Source organism: Physeter macrocephalus, chromosome 7 (genome assembly GCF_002837175.3).
Source record: "Physeter macrocephalus isolate SW-GA chromosome 7, ASM283717v5, whole genome shotgun sequence".
Taxonomy (NCBI): Eukaryota; Metazoa; Chordata; class Mammalia; order Artiodactyla; family Physeteridae; genus Physeter; species Physeter macrocephalus.
In genome coordinates, this window is record NC_041220.1 from 43,808,915 (window position 1) to 43,826,056 (window position 17,142).

The window sequence follows — 17,142 nt, forward strand, 5'->3', positions numbered from 1 at the left end:
CATTTTCTCATTTACAAGTATTTCAAAGTGCCCACATGATATATTTAGCTTCTCTCATGAGTCCTCACTGTTCTCAAGTTTGCACATTAACTGATACCTATTTTATTTCATTTCCATACACATATAGAAACTGGTGTATTATTCCCATTATTACCCATAAGTTCACCTTTACTGAAGTATTTCTATAGATAAGTGTTTCCCTATAAACTCTAAAGTGTTAAAAACAATATCTGATTTCATAGTTTTTCTTATGAAAAATTTTATCACAAGTACTTGAGTGATTTTTCTTGAAAACTTATCCTAAGGCAGAAAATAAATGTCATATAATTTAATAAGTTTCATGCCATGTTTTCATTATTTGTATGTGAATATGACAACAAACTACTTAACGGTGTACTTATGTGGGTGGGTGAACATGCACACAGGCACACACACGTGTGTTTTCTTTTCAGGAACAGTGACTGGTTATACTTGTTTCCTGGGTTAGGCCTTTTATTAAAAATAGATAATTTAGACAGAGCACACCAGCCAAGAGATTGTAGTAGCTATCCTGGATTTTGAAGCTGGATTTCCTAGGTTAAAATTGCAGCTTTGCCATGTAACTGTGTAACTTTGGGATATTAATCAAACTCTCTGTGCTTTAGTTCCCCCATCAGTAAAGTAAGGATAACAATAGTATCCATTTCATAGGAGTGAACAAATAATTAAATGAGTTAATTCATATAAAGTACTTAGAACACTGCCTGGCTCATACAAAGTTCTCAATAAATATTGCTTTATATACGGTTATAGCTGGAATATTTAGTAATACAATTGGCTCTGTTCTATCAATGCATGTTTTTCCAAGAAACATGACATCATACAAAACATTTTATAAACATAATTGATTCAAATAAAAAAGGGGTTGAGAGGCTGGAGAGTTTCAGATTCACAATAATTTAATCATTTCTATCAAAAACTTCAATAATAAAAATCTATGTATGGCTGTAATTGAACATTAATCAAACCTGAGACAAACCAATCCAATATTTGGTTGAATGTTTCCATGAGATGGAATGAGTTTCTCTTCTCACCATCATGATCATAATCAGGAGCACTGGTCTTAACTAATCTTAACATTTTATCATTTTATCATCCTTGCTACAATAAACAAAACCCCAAATCCTCAAATAAGGCAGTAGTACATTGGCTTAAAATAAATTCTTCAGCAAGTTAATTTCTATGTGCTTTAATTACTTATTTGTATAATGGAAGTGATAACAATATATATCTCTTAGTGTTATTGAGAGGAATAAATGAGATAATGAAAGGTAAATCCATTACCAGAGTTTACGGCAAATAAAAAGCACACAATAAATGTTAACAGGTATTATTATTATCAATAACAACTGAATATGCTTTCTATTTATTCAAGCACATAATATCCTACATATTAAGGATATTTTCCTGAAGATGAAACTAAATGGCTACACTGATCAATTTTGTAAGGTTGGTTTTATTAAAACCCTTCTCTTGTTTGACTAACAGATGGAATTATATAAAATGTGGATGGATTTGACTATCTAACTTGCTTTTTCTGATGTACTAAAACAGGGAAAAGACCTTTCCTTGTGACAAAAATTATTCTTAGTGTATCACTAGTTATCAGAGAAATGCAAATCAAATCTACAATGAGGTAACACCTCATACCTGTCAGACTGGCTATCATCAAAAAGTCCACGGATAATAACTCTCCTATACTGTTAGTAGGAATGTAAATTGGGCAGCCACTATGGAAAACAGTATGGTGTTTCCTTAAAAAACTAAATATAGAGCTACCATACGTATGACCCAGCATTCCCACTCCTGGTCATATATACAGAAAAAAAACCCCTCTAATTCGAAAAGATACTTGTACCCCAATGTTCACAGCAGCACTATTTACAAGAGCCAAGACATAGAAGCAGCCTAAGTGTCCATCACCAGATGAATGGGTAAAGAAGATATGGTATATAAACACAATGGAATATTACTCAGTCATAAAAAAGAATGAAATATTACTATTTGCAGCAATTAGTATGAGGTTATCATACTGAGGGAAGTCAGATCAAGATAAATATTATATCACTTATATCTAGAATCTAAAAAAATAGTACAAATGATTCTATATACAAAACAGAAACAGACTCACAGAATTAGAACTCAAACTTATGGTTACAAAGGGGAAAGGGGGGTAAAAATTAGGAGTATGGGATTAACAGATACAACTTACTCTACATAAAATAGATGAGTAACAAGGATTTACTGTATAACACAGGGAACAATATTCGATATAATAACTTATAGTAGAAAAATAATCGGAAAAAATATATATATATAACTGAATCACTTTGCTGTACACCTAAAACTAACACAATATTGTAAATCAACTACACTCCACTTTAAAAAAAAGAGGAAAAAAAAGTATTCTTAGTGTCTTAGAAGAAGAAAAAAGAGCACAGTAAAAAAAATCACAGGCCTTGTGCCCAAAGAGAGCAGGTATGTTTGCACCATCATACAGTAAGGTAAATTTCTTAACTCTGTGTAACTTAGCCTCCTCATCAGTAAAACGAAAACTGAAAGGCAAAGTACTTCGAAAGCCACTGCCCCAATATCCTCAGCAATCTTTAAAATCATTGCAATGATAGAGAAACTGAGGTATTTATTCTAAATATCTGCTACATATCACTGTAAATTATTTTCTTCCAGAGTCCAGTGACATCCCATCAATCAGTGACAGAATTTATGTTCATAATCTGCTTAGTTCTTTTCCATTTGGATTTAAGCTATACTCAAGATAATTGCTTCAGTGTTTTTATCCTATATTCTCTAATTTCAGAAACTACTTATGTTTCTTCTCTTGGTAATATCTTCTAAACACTTTACACAAGATGTCAAGTTCTACATGGTGACCACAGAGTATAAAATTTCTAAAAAGCTAGAGGTGGGGAAACGATTATGATTATCATTTACTATGAATGAAAAAAAGTGATTCTTATGTTTTATAAATCTATGAGAAACAGGGCAAATTCCAGGTAAATCTATCATTCTCATTCTACCTGTATTTCTAGTTCCTTTCTAGGTTTATTTTGTTTAGTTTGTTTGCCAATGCATTTACTAATGGCTACAAGCATTGGAATTACCATTAACACTGCTAAATTAAAAAGAACTCAGGAAATTTAAAGAGTGCCTGGAAACAAAGAGTGCCCAAAACTTCTTAAACTCTGTCTTTACAAGATTGACTCTTTTTTAAAAAGAAATTGACATCAACAATACATTAAATTGAAAAATATTTTTCCCAGTATACATACTTATAAATTTAGCTCTTCCAACATATTTGTGCTTAGAATAATTTCATGGCAGGGCTCTCCCTCCCCTCCTACAAAATCATACAGTTAACCTGTACAGTACTTTTTATTTAAAAATTAGCTATTCTAAGTTTCTATTGTTTTAATAATTTTATTTTAATTTAAGGAGGTTTTCATAATTTTATGAAAATTATGAGTGTCTGAACAGAAAATTATGTTAGTAATTTTCAGGCAATGAGTCTAATTCTCATTTGATTCTGTATTAGCAGGGGCTACTCTATAACATGCAGATATTCTTCCCTTCAAAAATAATTCACTCATAGAAAATGTCTAGATGATTTAAAAGCAAATAGAATGAGTATTATGCAATGTAAAAACAATGAAAACAAAACATAAATCACTAATTTTCAGCCAATAAGTAGAAATGCAAAAAATGTTGTTTGATGAATCATCGATTTTCCTAAGCTTTTGTCTCATGACCTTTTTAACTCTCAAAATAATTAAGATTCTCAGACTATCAGTTTATACGAGTTATGGCTATCAAATATTTATCATATTAGAAATTAAAATAACTGAGATATTTTTAAAAGTACACTGTTGCTACTGCCTTGATCTCTGCTAAAATGCCCACAGTTACCTACCACGGCTTTTGCACCATCAGTGCCTATGTCAAATACAATGAAAATGGCAAATTTTATGTCAGAATTTTTATGAAAATAGTTTGGACCCTGTGGAATCCCAAGAAAGGACTCAGAGATTCCATGTTTCCATGAACAGTGCTTGGAAAATGGCTGCACAAAGGGTTAATACTCCCCAAGACCTGTAAGAGACAGCCAACACAACTCCCTTTAACTTTTATCCTAAGCTATCCTGAAATACTTGAATCATTTACTAACTTTTTGAATTTCAAACTACATATACGTAACATATAATTTCATTCAAAATTAATTTAATATTAGTAAAGATTACTAGGAAGCATTTATTAGAATATTATCAAATATGTATTCTCAGAATCAAAATGGGACAAAATATTAGAGAAGAAGAGATAAATGCCTTCCAGATAGAAACTTTCCAGTTTCTTCATATCCTCTACATTTGGGCTTTGGGAATGGGAGATTTCTTCCTTCCTTCCTTCCTTCATTTCCTTCCCTCCTTTTTTTCCTTCTGTTTCTATGCCTATCTGTTCTTTTGTTCATTTTACCGTGTTAGAATATGGATTCAATGGAAAAGTCCCTGATATGCGGGATTGTTTTTGATCTGTTATGATTCATAAGAGAAATACAAGACATGATGTAATGAATCTGTCAAGGAAGCAAAGGAGAATACTCAAATTGAAAACCTCATGTCTATATACACAGTTATTGCAGAACATTTATTCAACAATGTACATACAAAAACTGCCACTGGCGTTTCTTCTTCTACCGCTATTGAAAGAGTTCTTAAACTTCACAAGGATTAAACACAACAAAAACAAAGGCCTTTTTGTATACTGTAAAATCCCCTGAAGTGATACTGATATAAACTGAAACATAACTTTTCCAGAAAGGTGAGAAACAATTCTCCCTCCCCTGCCTCTTTTTCTTTTTTTTTTTTCGCATGTTCTTGATGTGACTATGACATGTGAAAATGTAATATTGCTAAAATGGAGCTGGAAGATTAAAAGTAAAACTTAAATCACTCATTTAATCAGAAAAAAATTACTCCTATTATACATTTAACATCTCTCCTTGATAGAAAACTCTAAAGAGGGTACTTTTTAAATGTGTAGATTCATGATCTTTGATGCTAACATAATTCAAAAGGCAAGCAACATATTTATGTCCATGCCTCCAGGAATAACTGCTAGTATTTCTCTGATAACGTCCCCAATGAAACACCCACTAAATCTAACTTGACTTCAAATATTCAGGTTTTAGCTTAAAAAAGTAATGCATGAAGGATGGACACAAAGACAGAAAATAGACTAGTCATTGCATGGGGTGGAGAAGGAGATGGGGATTAACAACAATGGGCGTGAAGAATCTTACTGTGGTGATGTAAATGATCTAAAACTGACTTATAGCGATGATTGTATCACTTGGTAAATTTACTAAAAAAAGAAAATCATTGTACACTCGAAATGGGTGAATTTGATATATAAAAATGCTTCAATAAAGTTATATTTAAAACTGAATACACTGGATGAGAGAAGCTAGACACCAAAAAGCATATACTATATGAATCCATTTATTTAAATTACAAAATGAGCAAAACTTATTTTAGATGATATAAGTCCCAATAGCAGCAATTCTTGGTTGAGGGGAGGATGGCTGGTACAAAGCACAAGGTGGGGTGTCTGAGGTACCCTTAACGTTCTGTCTTTACTTGGTTGTTGTTAGATAAGCTTGGTTTGTGAAAATTCACTGAGTTGTACACTTATCATGTGTGCAATTTTCAGTATATATATTATACCTCAATAAATCACTGTACCTCATATACATATATACATGCTTGTTCAAAATTCCTTTTTCAACTAAAAAAATATGGGCAACTCTGTGCAGAATAAGGCTGTTATGCCACATGTTTAAAATATTTGTCACAAAAAGCTGGCATGAAGATATCATTACATATGATATTCAAACTTCCCACATTTAGATGGAATCTATGTCCAATTTATAAGAAGGACTCCATTTGGAGCTTTTAATGACAAGGGAATAGCATCCAAGCTAGTTTATAATCGAATTGTCAAGATGTACTGGGTCTATAGGGATGGATGATGGTGGAGGGCTGGCTTCAGGCACGTTTGGAAGAGGGCCTAGAGAGAGTAAGCTGTGCACAGCAGCCACCAATAAGCTTGTGAAGCCATGCCAGAAAAGGATGGGTGAAGGGTTACTGAAGAGAAGCTGTTTCCCACGATCTTTTTTGGCGTTCATCCACTTATATATCTAGTATCACTTTGGTCTCTTCCAGTTCCACTAACGCTGCAATCCTTCAAGGACAAGCCTAACACTTTCTCTTCAGTGAATACTCCCTAATATCATCTAGGTAAAAGAGTATTCCTTCTTGTTTTGAACTCTTCAATAAATGTAACTGAGATAAAAATAAATTACTGAACAAATGATATAGCTATTTGTTTTTTATTGGCCAAAAAACTACAGTTTTGTGGACAGGAACCAGGCCAGACTTATTTAACCACCAAACTGCAGAGTAATTGTCATAGTGAATGGCATATCATGGACTTTCAGGTATTGATGGAATTAATAAATGCAAGTTTTATCAACTATACTTCAATAAAAAAGATTGAAGAGAAAAAAAATGCAAGTATTTCCATTAATGGCTGAAGAAAATATAAACACCTCAGCTGCATTAAAAATGTAAAATTTCTGTAGTTATCAGTTGCCAACAGTCATTTTCACATTTATATTCAAAAGCTATATGTACTATCTTTTTAAACTTTTAAGTATATAAATATAAAGTAAAAAGAACCAAAAATGACTCAGAAAATAAAGTTAAGTAAGTTTTTAAATGGCATGACAAACTTGGACGGTGTATTTCTAAATTTATACATATATTTGATTTGATTTGAAATATATATATATTAGGTTTGATTTGAAATTATATACATATATTTGATTATTACAAATTAAAAGTTAGTTTTAGGTAAGATAAACAGAAAGCCTGCTCTCTAGAAGCCTACAGTTTCCACAAGGAAAAAACTACACATTTATTGTTTGGATGCAAAAATGATGGATGTAGATGATAACAGGTGAGTGGCCTCAGAAGTTCTGAGAAGGATAAATAAATGTGTTCTAGTAGTATAATGAAAAAGTCTTCTGGTAGTATAATGAAAAAAGTAAAGCACAGAACACTCAGAGAAATCGGGGGCAGAATGGCATGAGAACACACTTAGATTTGAGAACACCAGGCTCAATCTGAAAGGCAGTGAGGAAACTGGCTCCCCTAGAGCAGATATCAGATTGCATAGTTCTACTGGGGAAAATAAATGTGGAAATCACATGTCATAACCTTTTTGATTCAAGTCCCCAATTTTTCACACCTAACTAACATGTTAGTATACAGTTTTATTTATGCATTCATTCAACGTGTATTCAAACATCTGCATGAATAACATTTCATGTCTGTCCTTGCCTGTGACATCTGTCTAATTTATGAGGCTGAAGTTAGGAAGCGTTTTTAACAAGGTTATGCAAAGACACACAAATAATATTTTGAGTTTAGTGATAATCCTCCCATGTAGACACGTGCTTAAAACTTTTAGGTTGATATAATGTCTTTCTAGAAGTTTAAATGAAAGAAAACACAATAATCTAAAACACCTTTTGGAAAAGATTTTTTCTACTAAATAAACACATTATTTAAAATGTTGACATCATAATTAATATGATGTGCCCATATCATAATTAGTAATTATGAACATTATTTAACAGGCTATCATTGGCGTGACAGTGAGAGTTCATTATAAAGCAGCCTAAGTGGACGTGATCATCCCATATCTTTGTAGCTTACAAAATAGGACTAGATTTCTTCTCTCCATTTATTTTGGACAAGCGTAAATGTAGTACATTTAATGGCCTAAATACAAGCAAGAAACTTGCCTCCATGGAGAATCAACCACAGCTATTTTAACTGACAATTCTTAGTTGAGAACCCCCCAGGAAGGCTTCTACAAATGATTTACTCAGGGTGCTTAAAGCAATTTTACTCTGCAGATTTGTCACTTTACAGATGCATCCCATATAATTCAGTAGCTCCAGAGAATCCATTGTAACTATTTTTTGCAATAATTATAAGATTAAGGGATTATTTTGGGAGCCATTAATAATATCAATGAAAGGATTAAGACAATTTTGGTGAAAATCATATAGAGATCAAAGAGCTAGTGAAGTTAATGCTTCTGCTACATTTGAAATGAAAACCTAATCACAGAAAAGCAGAAAATCCTCCTCAACCCATTTCCCGAATGGATTCTGAAGAATCTTGTGTTTGGTTTTCTGACTGAAATAAATAAAATAACAATTTATTCATGGTGCCCATTCCATACTACTTATGGAATAACCACTCCTGAAAGATGATTACAACACCTACAGGCAACGAAATGATTAGATTTCTTTTAGGTATAACGTCAGAGAATTTAGCCATAGTTGGAGGTATGTCAATATATAACAACAAGAGACAACAAGAAGAACCAAATGCAACCAAACTTATATCAAATGGAATCGCTAATTTTAAAATCTTATTTCTCATTAACACTCACCTTAGCATGAGCCAGCATTTTAGAAATAGACAAATAAAGCTCTCAGGTTTGCCCAGAGATCACTGTCCTTCAAGTATACCTCAGATGTTGTGATCATCAAAATCCTGGCATGTGATAATTTCTTTGAATAATTTATATGACAGAAATTTATAAAAATATTGACTATCAATGTAGATATCAGAATTTTAAGTATCAAGAAGGTTAAAAATAAGGCAGGCTTTCTTAAGAACAAGAAAGATAATCCTTAAAATCCACTGTCTTTGCTTTTATAATTCAATTTATTTTTACATATGTTTGATTTTCCCCATATTTTAAGAAGTCCTTAAACAAAAGAAAGAGATGCCTAAATAAAAATCCTAATGAAAAACAAATTTACTAAGTAAATCATTTATTGATTAAGTTTTTAAAAATTACTTTGTGAGCAAGTAGTTAGAAAGTATGAAGGCTTATCGTAAATGAATGACTGTCACTGATTTCTGAGAAATCATAACAGTGAACAAATATTTGAGATATATTTAATATTTAACTAATTTATCAAGAAATTTTAATATAAACTTTCTATAGTATAGATTCTAATTGACCAGTCTCTTTAGAATTGAAGATTTTCTTTTACTTATCCAGTGATATTCTATGGTACTTTATATTATTTTACTATGGTAATATTTCAGATAGTTTAAATGTTTTAAATAAATTAATTTATATACTAGATATCAAAGTAATATTTTTTATTTTTTTCCAAGGCCAAATAATCATTAATCAATAGTCTTTATTATATTTTGATTAATAGTTATAAAATTGCCTCTGAATTTAAATTTTACTCTTTTTCCCACACTAATGGAAATCATTGTTAGCAGTAAAATAATTTTTCTGTAATTTCTGGAGAAAATTACATAATTCTTTTTATGAAAACTGAAAAATAAATTTAGTTTCTCAACTAATGAACTCAGTTCTAGAGAACACAGAATAGAACACATGAAACAATAAATAATCTAATACATTCTAATATTTTCCAAATGCCATTTGCAATTTCTAGCACTAGCATTTTAGTGATATGGGGAATAGTTTGAAATTGAAAAAGTAGTTCAAAGTATCCTAAAGTACACAATTTTATGTGTACCTATGCTCAATATGTCACACAGATGCATGTTGAGAGTTTATATTAAATGCACAAAGAATATTAGAAATATCATACCTTTGAGACATAATCTTATAGGCATCAGGCAGATAGCATCGTATATTCTCCATCTGAGCAGGGTCAGAGTCACAAATTTTGTCATCAGTCCTCCCATAGTTGGCACTTTCAATCATGATGACATCTGTTCCTGGACAGCGGAGCTCTATGGGGTAGCTCTCACAGGAGAGCTCTCTGCGGACCACAGCCATCGGAATTGGGGCACGGCTGAAAGCTACCAGGAGGAGGAAGAAAAATAAGTCATCTTTGTTACATAGAAAGGAAAAGTACCCATTTCTGATATACTAATAAAAAGGAATAAAGCAGTTGCAATTCATAATATTAACTAAAAGTAGACTATCTCTCACTTCAGTAACTTGAAAGAATTTTTTAAAATCTAGCTATAACAATTATTTCTTAGAAACCTTATCTCACAGGTATTTTTCTTATAAATGGAACAAAGCACTCTGGATTTTCTAAAACACTGGCTGGTATGTGAGGTAAAGACTATACAGAAATATCGTGCGGTTTGTAAAACAAGATTCTCAGATTAACCTCAGGAATACTGTGTGTATTTGTTTTGTTTTTTAATAGAAACCATGAACAACAACAAAATACGTACTGCTCTTGAGTTTATACATACTTATTTAAATAATCTATTTCAATTTTGAAACAGTTTCATTGTTTCAGGTAACAACATAATCAGTATATTTTTTGAGTTAATTATAGAAATAGTGGATGTTCTTTAAGAAAATAGAGATTTGTAAGGAGACAAATTAAATTTTCCGTCAGCTCCCCTTCCCACACCTTTCCCCCAGTGTCAAGAGGTAAGCAGTTAACAATGTGGTGACTTTTCTATTAGAACTGTCTACAGAAAAAAAACAAACATTGTATATTTCTTCCCATCCCTGTTTTAATTTTACTTAAGTAACTTTTAATTGGGTAGTATCACACTACACACATTGTTTCATATCTTGATTTATTTTACTTATTAATTTAACAATATATGGTGGAAATCTTTTCATTCCTATGTTGTATCCCTCATTTTTAATGGCTACATTACATATACATATAAAACATTATTTAATTGGTCTTATGTTAATGGGCACTTAGAAATGATTGACATGTATATACTGATGTGTATAAAATGGATGACTAAAAAGAACCTGTGTATAAAAAAATAAAATAAAATTCAAAAATTCAAAAAAAACAAATGTCCCAGTGTTTTTGTGTCATAATACTGCAAGAAGTATAAAGCTACCTGTGTAGCTTGTCTATAATATTTTAGAAAAAATATAACTATCCAAATATATTTTATGGTATATGTTAATAAATGAAATTGATGAAGGCATAAATATATTTGAAATTTGGCAAATATCAACAACTACACGTCCAAAAAGCTTAATACAAATGTACACTTCCACCAGTGGTACTTTCCTCTTCAAAACTACACATTACCAATTCCCTTATATTTTGCCAATGTGATAGACAAAGAATGATATAACATCCTTATTTTAATTTTCACCACTTTGTTTATACAATGAAATATATTTCCATGTTTCTTGACCCTTCATCTTTTATTATACATTGTTATTGTAAAAGTTCTTTGGATAGAAGAAAATTGAAAAGTTGTCCTTTATACTTGTGGCAAATATGTTTTTCTAGTTTGTTGTTTGGTTTCATATGTTTGCTGAACATATATATTTCATTTTTATACAGCAAATTGTCTATCTTTTCACATCAGATTTAACAGTTTCACAATCCAAGACTGTGAATATAATCAGTACATTATTGGAAGACAGTCAAATGTTTAATTGTAAAAACTCAACAAGTCTTCTTTTAAAAGCACATAATTGAAATTCTTAAATTCTTTACCAACCAGCTAGTAAGTTGATTTTCACATAAGATAATTAATTATAGAGATAAATACATGATAGCTATAAATTTGCATTGATAGTTGATTAACTCACTAATGTTGGCACATACATAAAAATGTATTTAAATAAATACATTCACCTTTTCTTATGGCTTTTTTAGTAAGCATGAAATGTGGAAAGCAAAGAAGGGAGGAGAGAAGCAAGAAAGTGTAAAAAGAGTGGGAATGGGGAAAAAGAGATTTTATTACTATAAATATTTTCACTTGAAACTCTACAGAAAATATTGATTTGGTTTATGAAACCATACCTATTATATCAAAATAGAAAATGACATTAGTTTTTACCCCATTTCTATACCATTTTGGAAAAACTATACATGTACCAAAGACCCCACGCATAACTTCTGAATAGGTCACTCAAGCTACACTGCACAGTTAATTCCATTCTGGTTGTCATTCAACATCTTTCTTGTTTTGTCCTCAATCCCCCTCAAACACAGACAGACAGATACACACACGCAAACACACACACCTGAATCTAGCACATCCACAGCACTGATCAAAGAGAGTTAACACTGAGATTGGTGGTAATAATTATTTTTTTTAATAAGTTTATTTTATTTTTGGCTGCATTGGGTCTTCGTTGCTGCAAGCGGGCTTTCTCTAGTTGTGGTGAGCGGGTACTACTCTTCGTTGTGGTGCACAGGCTTCTCATTGCGGTGGCTTCTCTTATTGAAGGGCACGGGCTCTAGAGCGCAGGCTCAGTAGTTGTGGCGCACAGGCATAGTTGCTCCGCGGCATGTGGGATCTTCTCGGACCAGGGCTCGAACCCATGTCCCCTGCATTGGCAGGTAGATTCTTAACCACTGCGCCACCAGGGAAGCCCGGAAACAATATTTTCAAAGTTTGTTCTTGAGTCAACATTTTGACAGGGTAGTCTCACAATAGACACTGAATTTCTGAAATGTGTGTTTCTATGGTTCCTAAAATATATGTATTTATCTATCATTTAGAAATTAGATGGCTGTTTAAACATAAAGTCCTTTTTAATACTCAGATTCTATTTTAATGGAAAAAGACATTTTCATTACTGTATATAGCATTTTAAGTAATAAAATCATTGAACAATAAAAATGTTCCAATTTGGGAATCCAGTTTCACAATTTCAGTTTAAATAGAATAATAGATATTTTTTGCTTACTTTTTTAATAAAATGTTCTTGAAATCAGAATTTTTCAGAATGTTTTACAGTAAACTTTTGAGCATTTGCTGAGACAATTTTTTTCTTAACTTTGGTATAGCCATTTTTAAAATATCACATTGAAACTGCTTCCAAACATTCAGTTGATCTTGCTATATTTTGTTAACCTAACCTATTAAGTCATATTGTTAAAAAACAAGTTAATTCAACAAATAAATGAAAATAAGCAAATAATAAGTCAAAGCATTGTTTGACTAAGTGGACAATTTGGTTGATTAAACTCATCAGTCAATTTTGCTAAAACGCGTACACAGACATAGCTTTAATCTGGGTCTTAACTGTCAAAAACATGATTTAGAACCAGACAGTGGCGAGGCCAACTAAAATGTCAAGGGCAAATTTCCCATGAATCTCTTTTGAGCCTATAAGGATTATTCAAAAGTTATAGATATGGAAATTTTTACAGGGTACCAGGGTTGATTTGTGGATGCTTTCTTCCATTTAACATATAATTGCATTAGTATCATTAACTCAGTGATAAATTGCATTCCTGAAAAATGGATGCTTTGTTTAAAGGAATGTATTACTGGAAACTATTCTATAACATATCTAATTAGCTACTTAAATTATTTTAATTACATTGCTAAATGCTTTAATCAGCAACTAAAGTCCAATGGAAAAATATGCTTAAGTTAAAAGACTTTTGTTGTTGTTGTTTTGTCTTTCTTACCATTCAGTTATCATGCTAACAACGGAGAGACTTTGGTTACTAGAGAAAACAACTAAGACACGGAAAATGTCAACAATTCAATGCAAGTTAGCCAGTGAAACAGTCTATTGTATTTTGTGTCAGGATAATATTGCACTGGGAACTGTGAAATGGCTATGGAAAAATAATACGGGGAAAAGATGGCATATTCTTGAGGTCCTCATTTTCATACCATGAGTTAATTTGTGGTAACAAAGAACAGAGTGTCACCTATTAGGTGTGTAATAGACATCGGCTGAATAAATTGGAAAAGCTTCAGATGTGAAATCTGGTAGACTTCTATTAAGATGCAGCACTTTGGAACTACCCACTGACCACAGGACTAAGAGGATGCAAATGAAACTAAGCTTCTCTGCTAAGGACGTCCAGAACCTCAGGAATTGCCCAAGTTCCATGTCGAACACATCCCTAATTAAAAGTGCTCCTGACCAAGGATTAAACAACAGGAGAATTAGCTCCCGGTTCTTGCTCACTTGTTTCTGCACAAATCACTCTTATTCTTCCTTTTCTGAGACCTCAGCCAATCTGTTGTTAAAACTTCTTGTTTTTTGTTACTCTCTTCTTGGGCTTTCCTACTGCAATCCTGCTTGGTGACTTTTGACTCAAAATGCTTTAAATTCTTGGTGAATATGTGTTATGATAACTAAAGATACCAGTCTAAAGACGGGGTGAGGGCGGGAGTAGGGTGCTAAAAGCTGATGACCAAAGAGTCAATTGATTCCTCCTGGACTCAAGGACAGGGGCCAGAGATTTGCTAGGATAACCCTAGGGCTTTACAGGGTAGCATTCAAAGAAGGGAGTGCTACTTGAGACATAGGATTTTAGGACAAAGATATCAATAAGTAAAAGACTAAACACAGATTAAGAGGTAAGCAGCCAGTTAGTTGGTTGAGGGCATTAACCCAGTATAATTAATTAAGTTTTTAAACATGTTGAATTTAAGGTGTCAGGATAACACTAAGGAATGTTTATTTTTCATTTGGGTTCATGAGTCTAGAATGTATGCGTAGACTATAGGCTAAAACTAGGGTAATAACATTAAGTAGCTGAAGAGGCTAGATGTAGAGGAGAATAAATGCAGATGGTGGAGTATCAGTAGCCACTGAAGAAATGTAGAAGAGTGTACTACTTAGTTGCTGGACATATATATAACATAGAGAAAAGCACTGTGTATCTATTTAAGGAAGATTTTCATTTAGATTTTCACTAAATGGACAATATGCCTGCCACTACTACTTAGTTTTAGGACAGATGAATCAAGCACTTATATATATCTCTCCCTGGGCCAAGACTTCAATGCACTGTTCAAATCTGGTTTTCCATGGATTGTTCTACATATTCAATGATCCACTCAAAAATAAATGGTGCTGGGGCTTCCCTGGTGGCGCAGTGGTTGCGCGTCCGCCTGCTGATGCAGGGGAACCGGGTTCGCGCCCCGGTCTGGGAGGATCCCACATGCCGCGGAGCGGCTGGGCCCGTGAGCCATGGCCGCTGGGCCTGCGCGTCCGGAGCCTGTGCTCCGCAACGGGAGAGGCCACAACAGAGGGAGGCCCGCATACCACAAAAAAAAAAAAAAAAAAAAAAAAATGGTGCAGTCTATTCTCCATTAGGCAGAAGCTAAAATCTTCAACCTGCCCTATGTGTGTGTTTGTTGTGATATTAAAAACTATTAGCAATCAGCTTATATATTTATTTATTTTTCATTTCCTTACTTTTATACTTTGTTTACCCCAAATCCCATGTATTAAATAAAATTAAATTTACTAAGAAAAAATTTTAAGCATAGATAAGAAAATGCAAATTAAAAGGCTATTTTGCAGCAGTAAAGATAAAACAGTTGCTTTAAATGGGTAATGACATAGAACATATTTGACCTATGTTTAGGGACAAAAAAAATTACATGATTTGATGACTGGTTGAACATGAGGGTAAAAGTGAGGGTACAAGGATGACAACCAGGTTATTGGCATAAGCAAGTGATTAGATTGTAGTGCCATGAACAAAATCTAGTAGGAAGTTGAATACAGGTCAGTGATTTAGAAGAGAATCTTCATAAATTTGAGAATTATAAGGTAGTACTCAAACCAGAGCAGTAGATAAGATAACCCATGGAGGGAGAAAGACTGTATTAAACATGTCCACATGGCAGTTTTAAAATGCATTCATAATTCCTTGCTACTTCTCCATTTTTTTCCCTTTCCTCTTGAATGTGGGCTTTACTTAGTGACTCACTTCTAATGGACACAGACTGGTAGAAAGTGTGTGATTTCCAAGAGTAGTTCATTAACAAGACATTGAAGCTTTAATTTCTCTTGAATCACTCACTTTGTACAAAGCCGGTCACCAAATCTTGAGCACATTCAAGCAGCCCCAAGGAGAGGTCCAGAAAAGGAACTGAACACTATGCTGACAGCCAGAATGAACTTGCAAGGCCGGCAAGTGAGGCATCTTGGAGGCTGACCCTCCAGCCACAAGAAACCCTTCCTTTGGGTAACTACAACCCTGTGAGAGACCTGGAGCCAGAACCAGCAAATTAAACTATTCCCAGATTCCTAACCTAAAGAAACCACAGAAGATAATAAACGTTTACTGTTTTAAGCCACTAAGTTTTGGGCTATATATTACTAATACAGTGCAGAATCAATTCTGAAGGAATGTTTAAAGAGTGGACATTGAAACTGTTGGATGATACTGAAGAATTACCAAATCAATAAAAGAAAAATACTATGAATGACCCACACAGATAGTCTAATATTACCATCCCTTTGCTTAAACATAGTTTGGGCCATTAATTTAAAAAATATAACATTTCATATACACATAATTTATTATACACATATTTTATATTATGCTTTATATATAATACATAAATAATCCAGTTTCAGCACTAAAAACAGATTACTAATAGGTGTTAAGTTTTTTTTTTCCCCCCTGTATCCCAATGATCACAAGAAGGGGAAAAAAAGGCTCTTTTGAAAACTTTAAAATAAAAAGAAAATAGATCTGGTTCCTTATGAGAAAGAAGTAAATTAAACTATTTGTAGGTCAAGGCTAATGATTTTAAAGGCGTTTCTTAATTATAGAGAAGGGCACTTACATATCTGGAAGTGGGTTACTGCCTATAATAAATTATTGGCAGTGCCTTTTAAAAATTCTTTATTACTTAAATGCTGACAAAAAGCAAATATTCCCAATTTTAAGTTTCAGCAGAACCTATGACATAATTTTCTTAAATATATGTATTTTCTCTGTGCTGTTTTACATGCCAACACGCTTATCCAAATTTTTAAAAATGTGCTCTGAAAATCTAGTCTGAAATGTTTGGCAGCAAAAATAACATTGGAAACCCAGTGAAATATCAAACTATCATCTACTTTCTATAAAAGTACATGTACTACCAGTAAGCATCTAATATACTGAATTTCAAAAGTCTATTTCAACAAAGAATACATATAATTTAAATACTTTAGTATTTAATTAAGTGTAACACAGTGACAATTAAAATTGACACCCTAAAGAAATAACCAAAGGCAATTATGTTCTGA

General features: G+C 32.7%; 1 protein-coding gene across 1 annotated transcript in view; it reads right to left on the reverse strand.

Annotated features, from left to right (window-relative positions):
* The window catches only part of LOC129392264 (adhesion G protein-coupled receptor L3-like), a 337,154-nt gene that overhangs the window by 308,145 nt on the left and 11,867 nt on the right, over positions 1-17,142 (reverse strand). The window contains exon 3 of the mRNA XM_055086331.1: positions 9,773-9,986. Within this exon, the coding sequence (XP_054942306.1) occupies positions 9,773-9,986 (214 nt within the window). The remainder of the gene's footprint in view (positions 1-9,772; positions 9,987-17,142) is intronic.